Consider the following 26,119-nt stretch of genomic DNA (forward strand, 5'->3'; position numbering starts at 1 on the left):
AGTACCCGCGTTTACAGTACACGTGTTTACAGTACTGTAAACTGTAAACGCGGGTACTGTAAACGCGTGTACTGTAAACGCGTGTACTGTAAACGCGTGTACTGTAAACTGTAATGTAAACGCGTTAATGTCCCGGGCGGGAGGGGGGCACTCCCAGCGCCGTAGAGATGCCGGGAAGCTCCTGGTGGCATGATTACCAGGCTAAAACCAAGGCGCCTCCTTTTAATACTCGATAATATAGACGCCAGACAACTGAATTAGTCAAGACCAACATATTCTGTGCAAAGGGCCGACTTAAGAGGACGAATTCCATGAAATTCACGGCGGAAAAGTCACCGCGTTGGAGGAGCTATGTCCTCGGGACCAGCGGCAGATTCGCCCGCGCAAAGTCCCGTAGCGTCCCCCGCTCCGGTGGCTGTTGTACTTTGCTCGCAGTCTTAAACCAGGGAAATCGGGCTTAGTAATGTTTGCTACAATTAACCAATTCCTTTGAAGGAATATGGCTTTTCTGGTAGCCTATATGTCCAACCAGCCCCTGAAACCAACCCCGTGAGAATCCCCGGGCGTACGGAATAGCCTGGGCGGGAGGGCAGCACTCGCAGCGCCGTAAACATACCCGGGAGCGCCCAGTGGTCTGGCTACCAGGCAAAGCTGAAAACCCGCTCGGGTAATACAAAGGAAGAAAACTGAGTAAATGACGACTGACATGTTTGGTACAAGTGCTTGACATGTGTGATTCAGGGAAGATATATGAGAGATACAATGTGTATTGTAGTTTCAACTTCTACCTCCATGATTGGAGATGTATTCTTATTAAATCAATAAATGTGTATTATGAATAGTATCTAACAACTGCTTATGTGATCTTTCTATAACGTTACTGTTAACATTATAATGTCAGAAAAACAATAGCATGAATGGAACAGTCATCACTTTTTCTTATTTTCCTTAGGGTTGAATCACATAACATGACATCAATGGCTAGAGGAGAAAAGATGGGGAAAACATCACCAAAGCATTCAGTCCAGGGAAACAGGTGGCAGATATGAGGTAAATTGATCCTCTTTCCATGAGTGAATTTGAGGTTAAGTTATACAGGCATATATGAAATGATATGATATGATATGATATGATGTGGTATGATATGATATGATATGATATATGATATGGTATTATATTCTACTTAAGTATGATACATGATGATTGTACAAGTAATAGTATGATAGGATACAATTTCAGAAATGTTGACATGGTCAATACTGACATGACATGTCCATATGTAATGCTCAAACTAAATTAGCACGAATATTTATTATTTGATATTCATTATCATTTGTCAGGGATTCAGCTGGACACTTGACTGGCACAAACATCCACCAAGGGACAAAACACGTTCCCCTCCTGGCCTGGAAACTCCATCCTGATGTCGACTGCTTCTTGTCGATGCCTTCGAGATGGGATCCTGGTAGTATCCACCAGACTCCTTTGCAGGCTCAGAGGAGATCGGCCAAAAAAGGATGTTACTGACCAAGGGAGTTAGCTGGCCATTAAATGAGGGGCAGTGCAGCAGGCTAATTTCAAACAAAATTGAGTCTGATAAGTCGGATGTCGAATCATGCCTTCAATTCAAGAGTTATTCTGCTAAATCCACAGTCACCCACAATCCGGCGAGATAATTTCATAGTCTTTCTGACGAAGACAATAATCACAAAGTGGTGGTCAACAGATCAACAGATGTACAGTGTAGCAATAATTTATAATGACTTAATAGTCAAATTGAGATCCTGTACATGCTCATGGCCACAGTGATATGACGACAGTGATGGGCTGGGAGGTATTAAAGCTGGACCAAACATACATTGTAGGAGAGGGTTGAAGTTGAAAGGCAGGGACGAGGGAGGTGGCATGCAGATTGAGAAGATAAAGAAAAGCTTAAGATTGAGAAACTGAATGGGATTCCAACTTTTATCAAGAAACAGCTTCTGTTTCTACACCACAAAAATCACTGTGTTTTCGCCAAATGTACATCATTACATGTACCTTGCTGCTACAGATCAGCATCTTGCAAAAACACTCAGTGTCTTCAAGACCACCTTTTCTTTACTCAACAATTGATATGATTTGTTGTTAATTTTCCATTTTGCCTTTAGACATTGATATGCAAATTCAGTTCCATTATTATTTATATCATTTGTCATATTTATTTTGTATGTTTTATGTACTTTATTAGTCTGTTCCGTTTCTTTTATCATTACCCTTTGATTGTACTTAAATTACTTTTTATCATGTTATGTATGTCACAGGGAGCTTTGAAAAGCGCCAAAATGGTGATATGCTAACCTGTATAAATAAATAAAATGAAAGGAAAATGAAAATCTTAGCTTTGTCTCTTACTGTTTCTTGAGTTGTCAATGGGTGTATTTGAAGTCGTAGGGTGGAAATTGGAGAATACATGTTTGATAGAATGAAGTAATTCTTAAAAATGAGAACCTTTTTGCATTGTCAGAAACATTGTATAATACTTAACATTTTGAGAAAGTATGAGATCATAGAACTCTATCTAGATTCTAGGCATCAAATACACACTGGTAGTGGGGCACTTTAATACATAGGCAGCAAATTTAAAGCTGATGTTGCACTCCACACATAACGTAAGTTGTATTATGCATAGGAAACACAGAATGTACATTACATTTCCATACAAACCCATTTTCATGTTATTTTAGTGTTTAAAAGTTCTTATACTTTATAGCCACCTGTTGCAGAGGAAATACCGTCAGCCAATCAGGAAAAGCTTCAGAGTTCAAAGGTCGCCTGTTTCGCGCCAAGCCACTGGACGATGATGTAATCATTAAACTATCCGTTTTGATATCCATCCGCTGACTTCAGTGAGTTCCTCCGACAATATATCACTGACTTATGACCCAACTTTTGTCTTGTCATTAAATATGAAATACACATAAAGTACTGACATATCTGGTTATTTTTCGTGTTTTTTTCTTCGTTGAACCTTACGGTCTACTTTCTTGGCGACAGGACTCATACATTGTAAACAGTCCGCCCAACCAAAGACTGGGTGATCACTCGTGATCAGTTGATAAGTAACGGCAGTAGTCCACTAACTTTTCTGAGTTTATGGTCAAGTTTTACGGAAAATCAGCGAGTTTGGGCCACTTCCTAGGTGAGTAGCCGCTTTGTGAGTATGTTCCAACGCTCTAGCGGAAACTACGAGGGTTGAATGGTGGTTTAAGGGCCGATAAGCGGCGTTTTAGGGGAGGGGTGTTGTGAGTTGGACCGCCCCGTCTGAGCTCCGATCGCGTCTCCGGCCGGCCGGTCGATTTCAACAAGCTTCGCTCTTGTTGTGATGATCGTCAACTGAGAGCGTCAAATCCCTTTCTTGTACCCCATTTTACATGTTTTACATCACTATAGGACCATTGATTATCTATAATAGGACTTCCACTGTTGTCAGATCGGCGTATTCAAGTTTAAACACCTTTCTATTGTCTGGTGGTGGGACAATGTTTTTTTTACAGACATGCAAATTTTGTTAGGTGTTTTGCACCTCCCACTTTCACTTGTGGCTGTTGTCCCAAATACACTGAGCCCAGCAAGGGTTGTGTATTTTATTCACATTTCTTGAGGTATTTATGACTTTGTGGTTGCAAATTATTTGGGTCTGTATCTATGGTATCACTGATAAGGTATTACTTCCTCGAACTTACCATGGCTTCAGTACTTGGAACTGGGGTCATGTGATGTCTAGGAAGCCAGGGCCTCAGCCAGGACAAAGAAAAATTAAGTTTCTTTATAATATCAGCAAATTCTAGCTTTCCCATACTTGGAGAGTTGAGGTGACACTTTCTTGGCTGTTATTGTAGCAGACAAGATGTTGACTGTAGAATTAAAAACGAGGGTGTTGTTTTTGAGGAAACAGGTCTCTAACAAAATGGCGGCTGCAAACCTGTCTTGTTTGTTCGAGCAACCTTAAATTAAGGTGACGTCATACTTAAATCTGCTTGCAGCAGTGTCAGGATTCCTTACAATTCATACCAAACGTTTTACAAACCATCAAAGGTGGAATCGAAGCTTATATAATGATATTTACTTGTTTTCGATAAATGATTCGACAATGGTAGGTAGCAAAAATGACGTCACAGTATGATTCACATTCTTGTTTTTCATTTCAAGCTTTTTGTCTTGGACATGTTTTGAAATTGATGCCATGTTGACCAATGGTTACAAAGATTGTGTAATATACATATAAAAGTAGACAGGTTTGTGTTATCTGGGGAGATAGGATGGCGTACAAGTTGTCGGAATTGTTTGCTACGCCCGCCATAACAAAATGGCGGTGTGGCAGTGTGTCCACCTTATCAATGTTTACTGTCAGGTGTTGGTTGTAGATCACAGAACGAGACAGACTCTTGCACTGATTGGTACAGTGTCAGGACAAAATTTGAATTGTACGGTCAAAACTGACACTCAATGGACAGGTAAAATCTGATCTACGTGGACAGGTGGTCACTGTAAACAGGATTCTCTGTGCCTCTGTCAATGGGGAAAATTATGAGGGACCACCAAAAAGTGGTCACTACTGGACAGGTGGTCCTTATGTCGAGGTGGTCACTTGCACAGGTTCAAATTTTATTGTAGTGTGTTGACATATCGCATGGCATTGCAACATTCAGAGATGTGAAAAATACAAATTACAATACCAGGATCTGTTTGGAAGTTCTTTATTCATGGCATGTGTAGTAAGCAAATGAAAGATTTCTTTCAAATACACATGTATGTTCAATTTCTATAAGCTCTACCATTACTTAAATACTGGAAGGACTAGCAATATCAAAACACCTTGTCAGTATGTACACTGCTTAATTTACGACTTTGGACATAGCTCAACCTTAATTTGGTTTTAAGAAGGAAGAAGTCAAGCCAAGTCATCTGACTCTGAGCAGATTGAAGATTTTAAAGGTTACAAACAACAGCAGGCTACTATCTAAATAGAACATGCACATATTAATGTCAGACAGTTGCCCTACAGGTGCAAATGTTGTTACTTCGTGGCATGTTGCCTTCCAGGTATGTCAGCGATGCTGACCTTTGAAGTCACTAACATACACAATGCCAACAACCTATAGCTAACCGCCTTGTCATTCAACATCCGGGGACTTTGTTTTTACCAAAGACTGGGAAGTGGGAGTGTACCCGCCATCTTGCATTCTTTGTGTTCGCTTGGCTTCAAGTTTTGAACTTGTTTAGGGTTTTATGCAGCAATCCATAGTCCAGGGTGTCAAAAGCTGTAATGTAACAGTCACATTGTATATCTGACGTGAGGATATGGATACTATTACCCAGGTGAGCTAAGCTTGCATATATCATGTCGTTGGCTATTGCATCAGGCATCTAGCCTGTTTGGGTGTGGTGAAGAGATTTATTTTGCAAAGTTTGTTTGTTCTTTGTGTGCTGTCTCCAGCCTTGAAAACATGGGGTCTCCTTACAAATTTTTTTTACAGAATTAGGATCTTGGAACTTAGTAATAGCAATCATCATAGGCTAGATTTCAGAGAGTCTGAGAAAGTCATTTTCGAACTAAAGAAACATTGTAGGCATCAGTCCTATACTCAATTCAAGGACATTTTAAGTTGGAATTGGCTAGCTTAGCTTTATATTATTATAAAGGTGTGTTTATTTCAATTTCTTTGTTTGAAGGCCTGTGAAAAACAGTTTAGAAGGTGTAAATTGCTGAGTAATGCAAGTTATTTAGGTACTTCCCCTTTCAGGTAAACTGTTTCCTGCTCGTGTGAAATAAAGCATGCAGGTTTGTGACATACAGGTTTAAGTGCAAGTAAAATTGGAGCTGTGCAGGTATTTCTGACATGCATATTTAAAGCAAAGAAATAATTAGAATAATTTCTTAACATTTTTCAGTCAGTGTTACATTATTATGAAAATACTACCTCTAGCTAGGAACATGGTACTTCCCCTTCTAAGTCCCCTTCTTGGGTCAGATATACTGTAGATGTAGAAATACTTTCTGTTTTTTGTTATTTGTAAATGAATGTAAAGATAAAAGATTTAATTTTTCTTGAAATAATTGCAAGAAAAACAGAAGAATCAATATGGTTGTTTTTGTGCCCTGAGGGCATGTATTTGTATACTTTTGTACACTATTTAACTGACTGGTTTGCCTGGGTGAATACAGATCATTTGTCTGAGTGATAGATATTTTGTATGCAGGGAAAATTCTTCAGACTCTGTTTTCTGTCATTGTTCAGAAATTTTCTGTTTTTGCCAGAAATATTGACCCTTCTATTTTTCTAGTCCTGAATAGGTTGATAGTATTATATATTGTATAGCATATATATTGATAGTAGATAAATGACCTGCACACCCCTCCTGAAATCGCTAAATGGGATAGTCCATAGAAACTGCATGAGTCATGATCAGATTAAGAACCAACCCATGGAAACAACGTGAAAGTACATGTAGTGCATATCTAAGTATGTGTAGGGCCTAGCTGTGGTCACATCATGCAAACAGAATATGTAATGGGCTAAAGGGTATCGTAATAAACTAAACTGAACTGAATATACATCCTTTTTTTTTAGATCAAATTTCTTGTCTTGTTTGTGATTTGTAGGGACTGATTTTGTACAATATGTCTTGCTAATATTGTCACAACACCAGGAACAGCGGCCTGTGTCCCAATCAAATCAATTTAAATTAAATCAAAATCAATGAATATTAATATTAATATCAAAGCTGTTTAACCAATGTTTACCTTTATTCCAAAACTAGAAACTGCAGAGGAATTTTTTATGAGACTTAAGGTTTAAGGTCAGCATTTTCTATTTCATTTTTTTTCTGTAGATGTGAGGAATGGCAGTCACCTCAGACTGTACCACTCCAAAGGAGGCCCAGTTGAAGCAGAAGGAAGAAAAGGAAAAATCAGATACATCCAAAGATGTCCCCGATCCTTCAGTCTTGAAGGGTAACGGCACAGACAAGGTGCTGAAAATCCTCACAGTCACTGATAACAGGTACATCTATGAAGGGGAACAGGAAGACAGCATCGTCAAGCCTGGAGTGACGGAAACAGACAACACAGAAACCGATTTCACAGAGAAATATGATGAGGACTTGGAGGTGAGTTTGCTTGTTGTACTATATCCTACACCTGTTGTAACTATCATATCTGTTACTCAGTGCTAAGTCAGACTTCTGTATCTATATCTGCATAGGTATAACCGCCCCTTGACGTAATACACATGGGGGAATTGATTAAATGATAGTTAACTCTAAAAGAGTATGAAATGTCCGATGTTCAGCAAAATGTATGAATTGGGAGGTGTTAATAGAAATGCAGTTTTTTGTGTGCTGGAGAGGTGAATAAAGCTAGGAAACAATTCATTAAATTTGTGACTGTTTCAAATAACTTGTGTTACTTATAATAAGTAATACACATGCTGAGATAAAAAATCCCTATGGCTTATCTGTTACAGGAGGATGGTACGATCACTACCCAGCCTGAGCAGTCTGACTTACAAGTGAGCCTGTCTAATGACAAAGAAGCAGCCTCCTGCACCATCACTACCCAACCTCAGCAACAAACAGGCAAGCAGCATGTGTCTGACTTTGTCGACGAAGACCAGCAGGGTTGGAGCAAGGCTGACTTGGAGGCAAAGTGCGAGAAGAGCAATGAAGAAGAAGAAGAAGACTGTCCTCCTGTGACTAATTTTTCAGGGTCCAGTGACCCTTGGGCTGTTGCCAAGCTGCTAATCACTGAGTACCCAGAAGTCATCCTCCATCTTATGTCTGAGGGCGTCCCTGAGATTGAGAGAGAATCGGAAAAGTCTTCAGAAAGTCAAGACAAGGAAAAGGAGAAGGAAGAAGACCCCAAAGAAACTGACCCTGACAAGGATGTTGAGGAAGAGATGGAAAAGATTGACACCCTTGCAGACAAGAATTCTGCCTCCTGTTTCTATGACGACACCTCAGAGACAGAAGATGATGAGGAGAACGAAGCTGCCACTGATGTGGTGGAAAAAGATACAGAAGAGGAGCTTGAAAAAACCATGAAGGAAGCCAGTGGGTAAGTGCAGAATGATGTATTTTCAAACACATATTACTATAATTTTTTTTGTGAGATAACAAAAAAGAGGGAAAGATACTATCATGCATAATGGTGCCTTTTGAGTTAAAATGGACATTTATACTGTCATTGCTGCTGGACCAACTGTATCACTGTGTATTGCATACCTTTCTAAATCTGTTTGCTGGGTAGAAGTTAACTCTGTGTTATGACTTACAGGACCAAGGCAGATGGGAAGAAAAAGCAGAAGCCGACCAAGAAACAACAGAAGGTAACCAAGAAGACACACTACAAGACTCAGCATGGCAAGAGGAAGATAGCACATTCTGGAAGAAGGGCCTTCAAAGGAGGTAAGTTTAATGTCTACTATTGTATATATTATTACAGGAATGAATTGCATATAAGGCCACACCAATTTAATTTCTTGGTTAACGGATTCGCCGCTTCATTTTTTTCTGATTTGCAAATAAAAATAAAAATCCAGAATCAACTGCAAAATGCTCATATTTTGCCCTGAACAGTTGAAAACAGACCTTTTCATCCTAGTTGTTACAGTTATTCCATCTTTCAACGCAATGGTATCATTAAAAGTTCAAAATTCATTGTTTAAATTTTGAACCAGCCTGGTGTGTTGACTTATTGGCTCCTATTGTACCATTTGGGGCCATAATAGGATGTCTAGGCCTGTTTTTATTTTATTTTTTTCGCCCGCCACTTTGTATTATGAAGATTTCATAGAAGTAAAGGCTTTGAACTCATTTCATTCTTTCTTTTAGCAGACAAGAAGGAGGTATCCAAACAGAAGACAACAAGCTATCATCATGCTGTTGTGAAAAAGTAAGTAACTTTTACTCAATGTACATTTAATAAAATAAAGTTTCAAATTGTTTTTTTTTTGTGTGTAGTTGAAGTTTGTAATATTTCTCTTAACATAAAAGAGTATTTATGGTACTTACATTTGACACTATTCTTATTTACCTTTCACATTATACTTACCTTTGATATTTATGCTTCTCACCTTTGACATTGTGAATCTCCATTTTAGGAAGCAGTTCCACAGAAAACCAGCAAAGTACAAGAACACACATGGCCGGAGGCGTGGTGGGAGGGGAGGGGGTCGTCAGTCGGCCAGGAGAGCACCTGGTGACAAGAACAGTCAGCAGTCCAACTCAGGCTCACAGATACAGGTAACATATACTGAAGAACTCTTACACTAGTAGTTTAGAGAAATAGATTTTATGTACAAAATCTGAGGGTTTTGAATGTGTAGTACTATCATTTGTGCATAAGGAAAGAAAAACATAAAGAAAGATTGAAAAGTAACAGTGTAACTACATGTCATTGTTTTGGTTTTATGAAATCTTGTTTGTCTTTCATTATAACCTACCTTCTGTCCTAATATACAGACCAGTTCGAGTGCGGGCTCCCAGAGCGCCCCCCTACCACATTGTCGGACCACCAGCCAGTCCTCCGCCAGTGGTGATGATGGGGACCCCCCCAGAAGACCCTCCGTCACCCCTCTGCGAAGGGAACCAAGTGATGGAGGGGGGAGAAGAGAGGAGACAGAAGAGGAAGAGTCCACTGTACCAGAGGTAACAACTTTGTCAACTCATGGCTTTAAATGCTGCATTTACTATTTGCCTATCTTGTTAATAAAGAATATGTAGAACGTTGTACTGTTGCTAACATCATCAATAGTTATAGTAATGTTCAGTTATGCATCTGGCTAATGTAAATTTATTTTTTACTCCTGCAGGAAAAAGGTGCTGAGTCGGCATCAGACCTTCAAGAAGATGAGGAAGTTATCACCACTTTGGTAAGAAAGTAGCAGTAAAATTGAGTGTAGCCCATAATGTTTTAGAAACTTTCGGTGACCTCAGACAGCATTAGGACATAGTCTGTCGGAAAAAAAGTTGTTTTTTTGTGAGCTAACTTGTCTGATGTGGAATCTGATCAGGAAGACAAAGAAAGTAGTAGGATGCATTTTTTTTAATAGCATAAGAAGAACCCTTGTGATCTGGACAATCTTCTCTAAAAATGTCTCTAATCTTTCTCCAGACTGCCCTGCTGAGTGATGGTGTAGTTTTCCCTGAGCAGAACCAAGTCCAACAGTTCATCCAGACCCTGGTGGAGTCGTACCTACACAGGCAGCACCGCGGCACAGCAAACTGGGCTTCCTGCAACTGTTCCTCCTGCAAGGTGGTCCACGGCGCCGTCAAACACGTCACAGGGTGCTCCAAACCCCCGGTGCGGTGTGAGATCTGTGCTGCCGTGTTCCACTGCACTGTGGCCCACTCCAGGTCCTGTAACACCCGCCGCCTCTGCCCCATCGCCTTCTGCCGCGATGTGAAGATCAAGCTTCACGAGGTTGATCCAGGCCCGGTGAAAGCCATCGTGGAGAAGCTGTGGGATTTCCTGAAGATCACGATCAAACGGTCAGCACCGAGGTCTTACCAACAGCAGGGTCTGCTGTATGGAGGTGGTGCAGAGGGCCCAGCCAGCCTTCCTGTGTTCCCGGGTTATCAACAACTGTACGGGGAGTACATGTCGCTACCTTACAGCACACAGCCGCCACCGTCACTGCCACCATCAGCCATGCTCGGTGCTCGGCCGAAGACGCTTGACGTTAGACCAGCAAGTCCTCCTCACATGGGAAGAAACACCGTCAGGCCACCTGAACCGTCTGCCATGCTTGGTGCCAGGCCGAAAATGACCCAGCAACCACCACCACCACAAGCCAACGCACAAGCTGGTCCAAACAGAAAGGAGAGAAAGCTACCAGCCTGTCTCAGGCCTAGAGGAGGCAGGAAGGAGCCGGAAGTTGCCCCAGCACCCGTCGCTCCACCACGCAGGCGTCGGAAGAAATCCACCCTCGATTCTCAAGAAGAACAGCAGCCGCCTCCTTCACCACAAGTGGCAGAAGACGCCCCCCAGAGTCAGCCAGAAGTGCTTCCCTGCAACGTCGGACCTTTAGAGGGCTTCTGTCACGACGACTTCAGGCTTGAGAATCCGATCGGTCGGCGCGACGTCAAGCTTCGACCTGTAGAGGCAACACCTCGCAGTGGAAAAACCCCAGGGGCAGCAGAACCAGACGACATTGCTCAAAACAACTGCGCCGCCGTGCACGCGTACTTCCAGGACGGATACGAAGGGGTGACCTTCAGCGACAACGACCTACCTTGTCTGCAGAAGGGCTCAGGTGCGGAAGAAACACGGGAAGACCTCGTCGCGACGCGCGGCGACTACATCCAGCAGCGAAGCGTGCAGAGCCTGGTCAGCTCTTCCATCCAGGTGACGTCATCAGTGCGGGGACTGCTTCCCTCGTACAACAACACCCTGTACAACTACAGCCAGGTGGTCGCAGCACCTCCAGACGGGCTACAAGACCAGGCAGCAGCAGCACCAGCCCTCCCTAACCGACTCTCCCAACTGGTGTCCTCCATGCCTCTCCCGGCAGAGGCCATCTCCAGTATCCTGAGCATGGTACAGCGGCCGGTGATGCCACAGCTAGGGTCCGTGTCGGTGGTCCCACCCAGACACATGTCCATCTTTGCTGCACACTGGGAGCAGCTGGCAGAAGAGCTGCTGACAACCAACCGGCGGGTCACCAACCAGGAGCACGAAGGTTTGTTTTGTTTGTTTATTGGCATATAATCAAAGTAATAAAATGAACATAACATAACAAAAGGAGATATGCGGGCAGAAGAGGGTCACAAACCAGGAGCACGAAGGTTTGATCCTTTATTTATTTATTCAAACTTGTTACATGACAATACAAGGAGTGCACAAGGCAGCAAGTATTCTGTAAAGTTTAGAACTGCAACAAAGAGTTTTGTAAATGTGATGTGAATCCTGGTAGCAGTAAAGAACATAAAGACTTGTCAATGAGATGCTGTAGCTCTACTGGTACTATGTTGGAAAGAGATGATAACAGAGTACTTCTTTGAAACGAAGGTTTCATCCTGGACCTTCACGAGGAGAGGCTTCCGCCGCACGCCGGGCAGTTCCGCCTGGATCAGCAGTGGTGGAGCGTGATGGAGCTGGGCAGCGGGCGCTTCGGCACCGTGTATCTGGGCTGCCTCGCGTCGGAGGAACAGGAGTTTAACTTTGCAGCCAAGAAGGTAGGAAAGCTTCAATTCAAGGAAAAGCTTCATTTCAATTTATTTATTTAACAAGTAATTACAGCTCAGGCCATTTTGGCCTGCTTTTCAGGTAATCCTGGATACACATAAAAATACACACAACAAATACACAGTACGGTACATAAACAAGTACTGAGTACAACATCCTAAACATCAACTGTGTCTTTGTCTCTTTTGTGTTGAGATTTTGTGTTTCTTTTTACCCATATTATATATCAGCCTTGTCTACATGCTGCGTAATTATAAGACTATACAGATCATGATATATTAACCAAATAGTGATCGCTGTACAAACTTATATGTAGTATCAATGCATAGAAGTTTATTTCTTGAATTATAGTACTGTTTTTGTACTGAATGCATTGTTGCATGTGTTATTCTTTCTGTCAGAAAACTATTTCATAACTAACATTGGCCATGTCAGAGTTAGCAAAGAGCCTGTAGAAGTATTGTACAAACTTTCATTTCAAAGTTGTTGTTTTTTTCTTTGCTCTTACAAAGTTGGACGTGACCCAGGTGAGGCGTGATGAGCTGGAGATCTGCTGTCGTCTGGATAACCCGTACATCGCTACTCACTTCGGCGCCGTCCGCGAAGGCAGGGACATCTACATCTTCATGGAGTTCCTGGAAGGTCTGTTTGTTTGTTTGTTTGTGAATTTCCTAAGTCCCAAAATGTCAATTCAACTCAAGCTCATCTCAACCCAAGTTCTTGAACACAATAGGACACCTTGCCCACTATATTTAATGAAGGGATAAGAGCAGCTTTTCAAACATTGGATTGATAGAGGAAACATTGTGTACATTTGTAGCTAAGAGAACTATGTTGTACACTTTTTTACCAACCTGGTAAAACTGTTGGATCTTCAACATTCTGTTGTTAGAAGCTCAAATTGGCTTGCAGGAAATTGCTTTTCACTGAGGTTATGAGGGCCTAGGGAAGAGGTAAGGGTCAGACAAAATATGTAACAAAAAGATACAGTTTACAGTTATTGTCTTTCTTTTTCCATGTAACAGTTGTAAGTTTTGTTTCTGCTGTTTGCAGGCTACACTTTGGAGAACATCATTGACCAGTACCGAACGCTGCACCAGTACATGGCCCTGTTCTACCTGTGTCAGGTGTTTGAAGGGCTGAGCTACCTGGAGGAGCAGAGGATCATCCTGGCAGATGTCAAAGGTAACACACCTGTCACGTTAAGCCCCTGCCTCCCAGTATCTTGCTAGTAGGTTCTTGATAATGTCTTCTATTCCATGAATATAGACGATTAAAGTACAGAGTTTAAGCCTCCTTGATTAAAGCCTCGAGCTCTGTCGCACACATTTTCAAGCATTTGTCTGACACAGCGTGTGACGGGCTCTAGACTAGAGTAAGGTCTTAGAACACACTGTCAAATATGTATAGAGTACAGGGATACATCAATCAGCTTTGGATGTTTCCTCTATTTGTGGGTAACATTTGAAAACTAGATGTTTCTTTGCCAAGATATGAATATAATTTGTATTTTTGTCACAGCTGCTAATATGATGGTGTCATCTGATGGGGCTCGCCTCAAACTGATTGACTTCGGGATGGCTCACACCATTCCTGAGGGGGCAGACTGGGTCGTGCCACAACGGAATGCCTTTCCTGAGGTGGGTTTACTGCAAACACCACATACTAAAGCGCACATAAGAATGTTGAATTCCCTTGGTTCTCTGATATGTTATGGTAAAAGTTTGCAAGAGGTCAAAATCTCTATTGTAAGGCATGTTTTGCTCTATATTGTTTACTAAACAGTTAAACATATAAAGCTATGCTACCATTACATTAAACACTATATCACTAGATTTTTACAAAACAGTTAAACACATCAGGCTAATGATGGTACCACTAAATCACATGTCTCTCTTCCCTCGTCATAAAACAAGGGATTTACAGATTCAGAGTTTCAGATTTAGAGTTTTAACAAATTTTCTTCGTTGTAAGTTTGTGTTTGTTTTCCAGGGCACTGAATGGGCATTGAATGCCTTTGAAACAAGTGTTTACAAATTCACACTGGGTTGTAATTCTGGGGTTGTAAGTTTTGTGTTTGTTTTCCAGGGTACCCAGACCCACATGCCGACGGAGGTGGCTGAGTGTAAGCCCCACAACTGTAAGGTGGACGTGTGGAGCGGGTGTTGCGTGGGGCTGCACATGCTGAACGGCTGTCACCCCTGGATCCGCCGCTACAGCCACGCAGCTACACTGCTGCTCATTGTAAGTAATCAAATCATATCCACTTCTGCCACACAAGTCATGGTTTCTGTGTGAGACTTATTGGAGACGCTAGGTTGCTTGGCTTCTGAAATTCATGTAAATTGTGTCCTGCCACAACCATCATGTTAGCAATACCATAAAGTGGCCTGACTTATGGCTTTTATTCTAAAACAAACAGCCAGTATTGACAGCAACCTGAAATTTTGACGGGCAACCTAGTTTTTCGCCCTAGTGGACAACCTGAGAAAAAGTATACTGTCAGGGCTCAACAATCACAATGTGACCACATTAAATTTTGTTCTGCTGTTTCCACATGAATATCATCACTACAGCTTCACAATGCAAAAGGTTTACAGTATGAGCAACTCTAACTGAATTGACGCGATCCTGTGTTACAGATTGTTGACAAGGCAGCAGAGATCCAGACAGAGATTCCCTCGTCGGTCCACGAGAGTTTCCAGAGTTTGCTGAGGATTGGTCTGGACCCCGACCCTGTCACTCGCCCTTCTGCCTCCACCATGCTCACCATGGCAGACGATGCGCTGACAGAAGGTAGGAAAGATTTTTAAAAAGTTTAAATCCTTCCCACACCACGCGGTGTATAGAGGCAGTGCTCATCTCTGTTTCTATAGCCCTTGGGCCACACAGGCCACTACAGCTTCTTATCTGATAGAGTAATGTGTTTAACACTCAAACTCTTTCTTATATAAGTGCTGAGTGCTAAGCAGAAAAAGGAGTATGTACCTTGTATGACCTGGCTGAGGTTTGAACCCTGTACCTTCTACACCCAAAGGCCATTTACATTACCAGTTGTGGAGGAGCTAAAGCTTTTATTGCAAAGCTAAAGCTTTTCTTATATAGTATGTGTCTAGAGATCACCCGACTACTGTGACCATTTCTGGTTCTTGAAATTTTTAATCTATGTAACATTTCTAAAGGAAGATCTCTTTACCTCTTTGAAACTTTTTTTACATACTTTTGCTTTTCCCTCCCTCCTCACAGTTTACAGTGCTGTAGGGTCGGGACCCCCCAGTCCCACCGAGACGTCCCCCCAGGACCTGACACCCCCCTACAGTCCCCAGCTGGCCCCCCAGGTGTCAGGAGGGGGGTACGGGCCGACCACGTCCGAGCTGAGGAGGATCATGGATGATTTGGACCAGGATGAACACGGTGAGAAATCCCAAAATAGTTTCATCAAATTGGTAGAGTATAGGATATAGGCATGCAGCGCGGCGGCAGCTAGCTATATCACACAGAACGACCTGTTATGTTACACCCACTCTTTGCACATTTAATTGCAGGAGAGGTTTAAAGCTTTCTATTGGTGATGCCCCAACTGTGCTTGGTGGCAACAAGTTCCACTCTACGATAGTTCATGGAAAATATGAGTTCCTTATTAGATATGGAAGATAATCTAATTCAATCCAATCTAATCCAACAGGACGCTCCCAGCCTGGTGACCTCCAGGAGCGTTGGGACAGTGAGAAGGACACGATCGTGACCCCGGAGGAGCGGGAAGGTCAGGGGTACAGGCTGCTGAACAGGGGTGCAGGGAACAGCCACGGGGAGGGTGCACACAGGAGGGAACAGCCTAATGGCAGTAAGTGTTGAAACGTTCTGCTATGTTTGAGGAGTCCTTTTAAAGCGTGGTCTTTTCTTCAAGCAGATCTTTTGGTGGCTGCAGTACAGTATGAAATTGGCAACTGAAGACAGTAGACAGTATTTCCAATGAGTGGCAATTTTTTACATTCACAATCCTTTTTAAGTCTTTTAATAACAGTTGGACATAACAAAGCCATCTTCCATTAATTTATACCTTGCTGTTCAAGAATAGACACTTATACAGCAGCTAGCATTGATATGTAAACCTGGCTTTGGGACTTCCATCTGAAAACAATTTCTTCTGATTTTGTGAACCTATGCTGGCATCTCAGCTCCAAGCTCTGTCTTCTGATCAAAGATGTCTTTTTCTCCTGTAGAACGATGGTGAAGTTTGACAAGATGACTGCCCTGGATTTCTGACTCACATGCACAATTACAACTTTCCTCAGGTTTCTGTTTTTATCATCACTTCAGCTGGGGTGGTTTTTGTAGCATGGAGAGGAAACCCACCTTTGCTGCAAATAGACTATTCCTCTACTGTGCAAATCCACATATTCACAGCTGTAATGTATGGACTGTTCCACTCGACATTAGGGGTGAACTTCCACATTTTGGTGGAGGATATGGCATGTGGAGAAAAGTGCATTTTGAAGGTGTAAACCCACCGGTTTGGAACTAAAGGCCTGTGTGGTGAACAACCTGTAAAGAAACTCCGGCTCATGACTTGTTTTCTTACTTTTCAGCTGATGATGAGAAAGGCGGTACCCAAGATGTGACACGAGAACCTTCAAGCTCTCAGGATGTCACTGTGGAAGCCTTCCATCCAGTGAGCTCCTTGGAAGAATGCAGCAGCAGCAATGCCCCAACAACGTCTTCAGAGAGTTCCACCCAACTGCGACGTCTTACTCCAGAGGGGAGACTGGACCTCAGAGAGCAACAGCGATGTCCTGACAAGACAGAAGACACTTCACACCAACTCCTGAGGCAGGACAAAGCAACAGACATCACCCAGCAGCCTGTGAAGCTCCAAGTTCTCCCTGCAGACACCACAGAGGAAGGAGATCACAACAAAGACCAGCTCAACACAACAAACCCTGCCCTGAAATATCCAACTCCAAACAAACTCCCAGCCAACAACCCTGGGCAAGAAATCAGTCAGCTACATGTACAACAACCACCACAGCATGCGTCTGCAGAAATGGTGACGAGTCCCTCACATCCACAAGAAAGCAAAGTCAGCTGCACACCAGTAGAGGTGGTTGCCTGTCTACCAGATCCACAGCTGTCCTTCCCTGCACAGCCAGAAACCCAAACCTGCGACGCCCAAGTTCTACATGTGCGTCAGAGCGTCACCCTTCCCTCCCAACCTCGGCTGGGGGCTGGAGCTGGTCTGTTCCTGAGTGGAGAAGAATCCTTTGATGACATCTACCTGGGAGAAATGGACAAGCACAAGATGCCACAGGTGCTGCAAGGTGTTCAAGGACTCAGAGGTTAGTTCTTCATTTCTAAAATATGCTCATGTTTTGATGACAATGTTACCAGATTCGTTCCTCAAAAATGAAGTTGAATTTAAAAAATCTGATATCCAACTGTTTTATTTCATGTTGGGCTTCAGGCGACAACTGGTGAAATGAATGAACTAAAACTGACCTAAACTATTGTTTCTGCCATGTTACAGGAGACAGTGACACAGTGACCTCCACCGCTGCAGCAGTACCATGCACCTGGCAGCCTGGCCCACAGTCTCTCCCTCCCCCGATGTCTGCCGGCACACCCAGCCCCCCTCCCACCCAGCCTGCCTCCCTACAGGCGTTTGGAAATCGCTCCCGTGTCCGTTTGGCCTGTGCCTTCTCCCACCCCCTCCACACTCCGGATGAGAAGGAGGAGGTAGCAGCGGGCCTAGACACCCACCCAACAGCAGAAATGAACAGCCCCCTTCTTCCACAGACCCCTCCCGAGTCACCCCCAGTTGCTGCCGCCAGCTCTCCCAGTACAGAGGGGTCGCTCACGACCCAGGGTAGCCCACGGAAAGGGTCGTTGTTTGACCTTGGGAGCCCCATAAACGCCCCCCTCCTCACCCTTGAGAGGAAGAGCTCTAGTGGAAGCACCAGCCGGACACTGGCGCGCGAAATGTCTCGTACGTCAAGCCAGAGTGTGGAGGAAGTGGAGGAGCAACTCTTGTCTGGTGAGTTCATGTTTCAGTGGTTTACATGTATGTTAAGAATATATTCAAACTTGTACAAGTGACCACCTCTTTATGAGGACCATCTGCCCAATGTGACCACTTTTTTGTGGTCCCTTAGTTCATTTTTCCCACTGACACAAGCATTAAGAATCCTGTCTATAGTGACCACCTGGCCATATAGACCAGATTTTATCATTCCCAAGTGGTCTTCTTTCATACTGCTATCTGAAAGTTGTGCCAAAAAACAGTTACTGAAGCTGAAAGTGAGAGTGGGTGATAGTGATAGTGATAGTGATCTCGATCCAGTTTAGCTCATTGAAGAGCTAATCTTCCACTGGTCGTGACAGAGAAGACAGACGCTATGTACAGTATTTACAGGTTCATTGTACCGGGGAAATTCCCCTAGCTCTTTTCGACAAGCACAATGAACAGTGGACCACGGTTAACGTCCCGTCCGAAGGACTGCGACCCTAAACAGTAGCGTGCATGTCGGGTGAGCGACATCAGCCGGGATTCGAACTCCCAACCTCTTAGTCCAGAAGCAGGATCGCTAACCACTGGACTACGCACGCTACGCACGGGTGATTCATTATGAACTCCAGGAAGAATACCTACGTACCACGAAGAATGTAAAACTTATGCTGATGGGAAGCCTAATAAAACAAACAGATGGAATGTAATGATGACTTTTTAATTTCCTGTATCTGCAGAGTTTCTAATGAACCGTGTACTGGAGGTCGATGACCTGGAAGAGCAGGAGGAACTGATGGAAAGAGCAAGTCAGCTGTCAGCATCCTCCTACCTGGGCGGCAAGGAACAACCAGAGGTTGTCACAACTTGTACACCAATTTGCAGATGCTTTTCTGTCTCTGTCTGGATAGCCAGTATAACCACCCTTCAGGGTAACACACCAGCTTCTGTATCTGTATAGCCGGTATAACCACCCTTCAGGGTAACACACCAGCTTCTGTATCTGTATAGCCGGTATAACCACCCTTCAGGGTAACACACCAGCTTCTGTATCTGTATAGCCGGTATAACCACCCTTCAGGGTAACACACCAGCTTCTGTATCTGTATAGCCGGTATAACCACCCTTCAGGGTAACACACCAGCTTCTGTATCTGTATAGCCAGTATAACCACCCTTCAGCGTAACACACCAGCTTCGCAGGCATGCATGCGGCGCGGTGGCAGCTGGCTACATTACACCGAACGACTTGTTACACCTAACCCTTGAACATCTAACTCTAAACATTATTTAAAGCTATCTAGTGATAATGCCTCCACTGTACTTGGTGACAGTGAGTTCCATTCTGCGATACTTCTAGGAAAGAATGAGTTCTTGAACATATCAATCCTTGGTTGATAACTGTGGTACTTGAAGGCATGACTTTTCATTATGTACTTTTGTGCTTGTTCTGCAGGACCGGGTGGTGGAGTACGGTACATCATCTGGTGTGGAGTCCGGAACCCCCTCGCCCTCTGACCCCCAGAACATCATCAGGACTATCTCCAACAGCTCTGTGGAGTCCGGTGGATCCTCTGGTAACACAACTTCAAAGTTTAATTACACATGCAGTAGGATGGATTCATCCCTCAAGCTAACAAACATCTACATGTACATGTATCACACCCCAGTCTTCTCTCAGTAAGACATCTGGAGCCGCATAGTTCCCGTTTAGAACTTTTATTGCTTTTATTAGCAGAATAAAACTACTAGGCAGGAACTGTGGGACTCGAGATGTCTTACTGAGGGACAACTGTGGTGTAATACATGTAGATGTTTGTTAGTTTAAGGAATGAATCCAATCTGTTTTTATAGACTAAGACAGTGATGTTTCTCTTCTGCACCTTACAGTTGTGTTGGTGGTGTTCCTTACTAAGGGTATCTGAAGAAGTTTATTTATTTTATTTTATTTATTTTTATTTTTTATTTTACCAGGGTATACCTCAGATCAGGTGATCTGATTTTCAGGTATCCCTGGGCTCTCCCATGGTGATACCTGAAGACTTGTCAAGCTTCATTATGTAATTGTTAATCACTAGACAGCACTAAGACAGTGATGTTTTCCCTGTGTCCCACAGGAGTGTTGGTGAGGTTCGTGACTCGTGGCGACACCCTCTGCCAGTGTCGCGTGAAGCCCGCCAAGGCGATCGTCGAGCTCTGCGAAGGCGTGGCCAACTCCATCCAATCGCGCGGCTTCCACCGCTTCACCATCGTCCACACCGATGGAACGTTCATCCACGCCGACGCCACCGTGGGAGAGCAAGGGTCGAGGGTCATAGGTCAGGAGCTGACGGTGGAAGTGGTGTCTGTGACAGGAGAGAACTGGCAGTGGTGCATTAATGAGCAGTGTATCCTGGAGTACCAGGGGGAGGGGGAGAGGATGTTCCCTAACTTTGATTGAGGCCATATATATCAGGACACTCCAGCCATCACTTAATAGAGATGCTGGACGATATAAATTCCCTGGCACTTTTGATCAATTGCTTACATGTATGACACTTATCAGTAATTAAAGTCCCGTGTGAATAAGATCATGACTGTGTTTGTAACTGTAACTCTCAAATGGAATAATTTGATTTGTGTGTGTGTGGTGTATTTTAATCAAATGGTAAATCAAAGTACTTAAGAAATTTTATTGAGGACATTGATGTAAGAAATATGAATTTGTCTTAGTTGATTATATATATTATTGGTATTGGAAAAAGGTAAAAATAGATGCTTTTATTCATAAAATCCTATAATTTAAGCTGGTGGTGTGAAATGTAAGAATATAATCTACTACGTGTGTAATGTGGTAATATCTACACCATGTAAGTCAGATATTTTACTGATTTTGTCTAGCACAAATACATGTATGTTGTACTATCGATGGCACAAAGCTGTTCAACATACATTATATCAGTTTCCATTTGCATTTCAGTTATTATATTGTACAAATTATGTGCATTTAGAGCTGACACTCTGTCCCACCAACAAAGGTTACCTTTAAGGCTGCCTATGAAACACTACATGTAAGATGCTGTTTACTAAAGTTACATTCACTGAAGTACAGAAAGGGACACTGATCTGATATATGGATAGCATTGTTTGCTTTGACACTCTCTTCAGTCATCTGAATAAATACATGGTATTGTATGATTTACCACAAATGTAGCCACATTGTCTACTGATCTTTTTGTCAGTTGGTTTGTGTGTGTGTTTCAACTGTGTCTGTCTGTTTGTGTGTTTCAACTGTGTCTGTTTGTGTGTGTGTTTCAATGGTGTGTGTTGTGTGTTACAACTTTACTGTTGAATACTTATTGAAAACACTTGTATTTTCCGGAAGAATTGAAATTTGTACGTCGATCATGTAAAAATCGTAACCCCCAAGAGAACCTAATTTGGGGCACTGCAAACCGGAAGAGTTACATATTGCTATTAGTTAAGTAGCTGGTCTACTGAGAGTTTCAATTTTTCATAAGAAATTGGCAGGGTTTTTGTGTGTGTTTTGAGCTATGTCGCTCACAGGCACAGTTCTAGATGATTTCCGTATGTCTTTGAGTAATGTATTGAGTTAACAAGCATTCAACAGAAGCAGAAGGGCTGCTTGTACACACTCATACCTCTTCTATTACATGTATTATCGTTTACCCGCAAGCTCTCACAATCTATCTTTCATCGACTCCTACTGAGATGTCCTCCTTGACTGTACATTATCTCTCCATCCGTTTCAATCCGAATCCACAATCTCTATCCTTCACGCCTCTTCTGAATGGGCAAAGTACGCATCTCATGGAGGCTTGAAATACACTTGGCAGCCGGTATATAATCATGCAAGCAAGCAAAAACATTAACCTAGCAAGCACTTTTACTTTACAAGTATGCTAGTGAAGCGCCTATAATGTCCTACAATGGGCAATAAGATCAGGGGAAGTGAGGGAAAGCATAGCGAATGTACTAGAAGTGTACTCTCATAGGTGCCAGTGTCCCACCGTGTGTTTGATGCCTCCATCTCCTTTAGAATGTGGTGAAAATGCGTCTTTGTCAGAGGTGACCTTAACCAGTCTAGATAACAGGTTCACATTTGGTTACGATATGTACGTTGTACACGTCTAAACCTCACATCACATACATGTAGATAAATGGCTTGTTCAAAATATCATGATAATCGCTTTTAAGGAAGTGATTTCAGCCGATCAGTAAATTGGATCTTCAGTTTTAAAAAGCGTCGATAAAGAGAAATGATCACTTGAAGATCGAAGTAACGTTGATATGATACACGTACATTTATGTCGCTTGAAGTTAGTCTTGTACCGAGTCACTATAGAGAGATATTTATCGCAATAGCTGTAATGTTTGTAAGTTGTCACCTACTAGGTAGAAAATGTTCTTGTCTTCATTTAAAAGATAAATGGGTCAAACCAAGATCATTTATTGCCTTTTCAGTGCGTTTCCCTCTTAAGTTTATAGTTTGATTTAATAATGATGAGGATAGAAAAATTGTAAAATAAAAGCCATGATTAAATCATCGTAATTTTCAGGCCTGCATCAGTGTGATGATTGTTCATTGGCCTGTTGTTAATCTTAAATTAACTTGATTATCGGATTTAAATTTTGCTCATGATTTACAGGTGGCACGCACCACCTGTGCTGAAACACGCCGTTCCAAGATGGCCATCGAGTGTGCATGGACGGGAAGAACGAGCGGGTAAAAAATACGCCCAGGAAGACGCACCACGTCCACTTTGGTGGTAACTTGTGCTTTAACTTGTCGTAGATACTCTCCGGACTATTGTAGATAAATCTCATTTAAGTTAAATGGAGCAAAAAGACTGAACGTAGAAAATAAGTTGCAGCAACTGTCCCCCACGAGTTAATGCTGCAGTAACTTAAGCAACCGCCGAGGGCGCTTTTGTGTGGTCCAATGTACACATGTGACCCCTGACCTGAACAGCTTTCCTTGAAACTTGGTTTGTTCTTGTCCTCTGTTTTTCGGTAAATTTTATGCGTTTCAATATAAAACAAACGTTTTTCGTGGCCGAGAGAAGGTAGGAGGGACACTATAGTGCTGATTGTGAAGAGGCTGACATGGACAAGGTGATAGATTTGAAAGGAGGGGAGACAGATGACCTGTATTTAAGTTCAACTGGGGAGGGGGGTGGTAACAGAGTTGTTTATAATTTATATGCAGGGTAATATACGTTACATAGTGCCCAGGAAGCTAAATTTTTCGGTAGAAAAGACACAAAGAATCCACCATAGGCTTAGAGGGCTGTAAGGGAGACGGTGTTTCGGTCTGGAACAGGTCAGAACTTTTCTATGCATGTTAACCAGTTGTTGAGCGGTAAATCGCAAACTCTCGAACTTGACTATTGTAAAATCTGAGGTTGGAGTATTTGGTATTTGTCGTGTAAACCTTAGACAAATTGATGACAGAGCTTGAATATGATAATGTGCATGCCTTGTTGCTGTTGTAGTAACGTTTAGAGTACTGAAGCTCCTATAATGTTGTTCCAGATTCTGAAGTGAATTCATCAAGCAGCTCCAAATCAAGGGAAGCGTTTTCAGAGGTACCGTAGTTTTGTGTTCTGTTGTAGTTGTACAAATGGTCAGGTGGTGTTGTGGTCCTGAGTTTGAATCCCTTCTCTGTTGCAGGTCTGTTTACACGAAGGGGCATCTCAAAGTCCCTTCATGACTTGTTGATCACAGATTTAATCTTATTCACTTAAAGTTACAAAGTTACTGGAGCCAGGAGGACTGTTCTTTTATCAACCAATTTCATCATTGAAAACTTGAACTGCTTCCTAAGTTGAAATCTTATTAATACTAGTTGATATAATTGTATGTGTGCAATGATTGTTAAAAATGAAATCATGACAGTTTCATTGACGTGTTTGCATGTGATGATGATGGTTTATTTGATAGTGATGTATAAATACATGTTTGGCATGACATATGTTTTTCTCCATATATTTTATTACTGTATTTAGCAATTGTATAAAGTACTTGATGCGTGTCAAAATGTGTGACTTATTATAAAACTTAATAAGTATTGTATCCATCATGTACTGTGTGTTTTTTAGAACCATGCACAGTACTCAGGTTTCATGTTTGTGGTAACACATGACTGTATCCGATTCCGATGTATCACTTTTGTTTGTCCCCAGTTCAAGAAGTTCAGTGTTTGCCTCCAAATGTAATTTTTTCAGATGTGACACTGGATAAAGTCATCATATGAGCTGCTGTTTAATAACTTTGAGGTGGATTTCTCACTTGGTGTTATTTGAAATTGTTACTTTATTTTATGTTTGTCTTTTTTGCAGAACTTCTTGAGTACCTTTAAGATATGCTTTGTACACTGTTGTCAAATTACTGTTTCATTTCTGTACGTATGAGCTTGATATGTTTTTCAATTTCCATGAACTGATATTTGGAATGCATTTCATGTGTGTCGTTGGCTCTGATGTTTTTGTACCTATTTGTAATCTAATGAATGTGAATATGTGATGCATATATTATATATATAACTGTAACATTGTTATTTGGATTGTGACATTAATGTGACATCTTGTGTGTATTGTATTTTCATGTGATTGTTGTTATGATATTCTAGATGTATGTTTACTGTTTGATGTGCTCTTGTTTTGCCTTACTAACAATGTCCCATGTGCTCTTCCCCCAACCAAAGCAGGTTTTAAAAACAATGAAATGGGATACCTTATGTGATTTCTCGTTTGAGATGTACATGTATTTTCATATGACTAGTTGTTTGGTTATGATACAAATTCTACATTTGTAGTCACTGTTTGTTGCGCTCCTCTTTTGCCTCACTAACAATAATGTTCCATGTGCTCTTCCCCCAACCAATGTATGATGCCATACATGTTATGTGAATATTGTCAACATTGGTGTGTCCTTGGTGTATATAAGTTTGGCATGAGATTTTTCTGAATGTTTATCTCTTTTACACCCTAGAGCTGATGGGAAGCCGAGGCTGTACCTGACCATGTTCCTGTGTGTGCTGTGGGACCTGTCTGTGTTCCTGTCTATATTCCCAAAGGATCTGTCAGCTATCCTGTGTTCCTGTTCTATTCAAGGAGGATTTGCCTGTGTGTGTTCCCGAGGGACCTGTCACCTATCTACGACTACGAGACAAGAGAACATCGGACCGTGGCCGTGAGTTGGCTTTTATTATTAGAACTCTTTCGAAAATGGGGTCTGCATGCCGCAATGCGTAAGCATTTGTATTAGATTCGCGCAATGCAAAGTCAGGTCGTTAATGTTAAGTAATCTTGCATTATGGGTGAAGCGTTTAGCCTGCGCGAAGCGTTTAGCCTGCGCGAATCAAGCGTAAATACCGGGTCGCTGCTTCACATACTTTTGTGCCTTGCCATTTGAATTTTGCATAATTCAAAGTCGAACTAAGACTGTGTGCTAAGCATCCAGTCCGCATGAACGAAGAATAAATCGTGGATACTGCCTTCAGGAATTTAGTGCAAAGCGTGATCGGGACCTCCCATATGCATGCAGACCCCTAAAAATGACAATGAAATATGTTGGGAAAGGGCATCTCTGAATTTTCAGTTCAAAACTCCTGATTATCCAAACTGGCCCTCTTTTCTATTCATTGTCATTTTTGATTGAAAGAGTTCACATTTCTTATACTAATATCTAGTTTAAGGTTGTGACTAATATTTGTTTGCATTCATCAGGCGGAGAACACAGTATATTTTCCTATTGAGGAAAGCACTTGCAACATTGTCTGTAATTTCATTCTGTATATATATAGCAATGGGATGCTTTCAAAAGCATTTGTGATCAAACTGTTTTCCCTGATGTCCTCCTCATTATGATCCACATTGTACAACCTTT

The 26,119-nt window shown here is 42.2% G+C and overlaps 1 protein-coding gene and 1 long non-coding RNA gene across 2 annotated transcripts in view; both read left to right on the plus strand.

Annotated features, from left to right (window-relative positions):
* Nucleotides 1–1,684, plus strand: part of LOC109474216 — a 3,234-nt gene extending 1,550 nt beyond the window's left edge. The window contains exons 2-3 of the long non-coding RNA XR_002140462.1: nt 953–1,050; nt 1,341–1,684. This is a non-coding gene — a long non-coding RNA (uncharacterized LOC109474216). The remainder of the gene's footprint in view (nt 1–952; nt 1,051–1,340) is intronic.
* A 6,622-nt stretch (nt 1,685–8,306) lies between these two features.
* On the plus strand, nt 8,307–21,111 carry LOC109474201. Its single transcript, XM_019774456.1, has 18 exons — nt 8,307–8,448; nt 9,144–9,285; nt 9,561–9,690; nt 9,897–9,914; nt 10,157–11,723; nt 12,053–12,219; nt 12,742–12,871; nt 13,283–13,414; nt 13,751–13,869; nt 14,318–14,473; nt 14,872–15,025; nt 15,476–15,643; nt 15,915–16,073; nt 16,819–17,565; nt 17,754–18,260; nt 18,971–19,086; nt 19,686–19,806; nt 20,347–21,111. The coding sequence occupies exons 1-18, from the start codon at nt 8,307–8,309 to the stop codon at nt 20,667–20,669; spliced, it is 4,998 nt and encodes a 1,665-aa protein (XP_019630015.1). The 3' UTR covers nt 20,670–21,111.
* The last annotated feature ends 5,008 nt before the right edge of the window (nt 21,112–26,119 follow it).

This window comes from Branchiostoma belcheri, unplaced genomic scaffold (assembly GCF_001625305.1).
Source record: "Branchiostoma belcheri isolate BF01 breed outbred unplaced genomic scaffold, Haploidv18h27 scaffold30, whole genome shotgun sequence".
Lineage (NCBI taxonomy): Eukaryota > Metazoa > Chordata > Leptocardii > Amphioxiformes > Branchiostomatidae > Branchiostoma > Branchiostoma belcheri.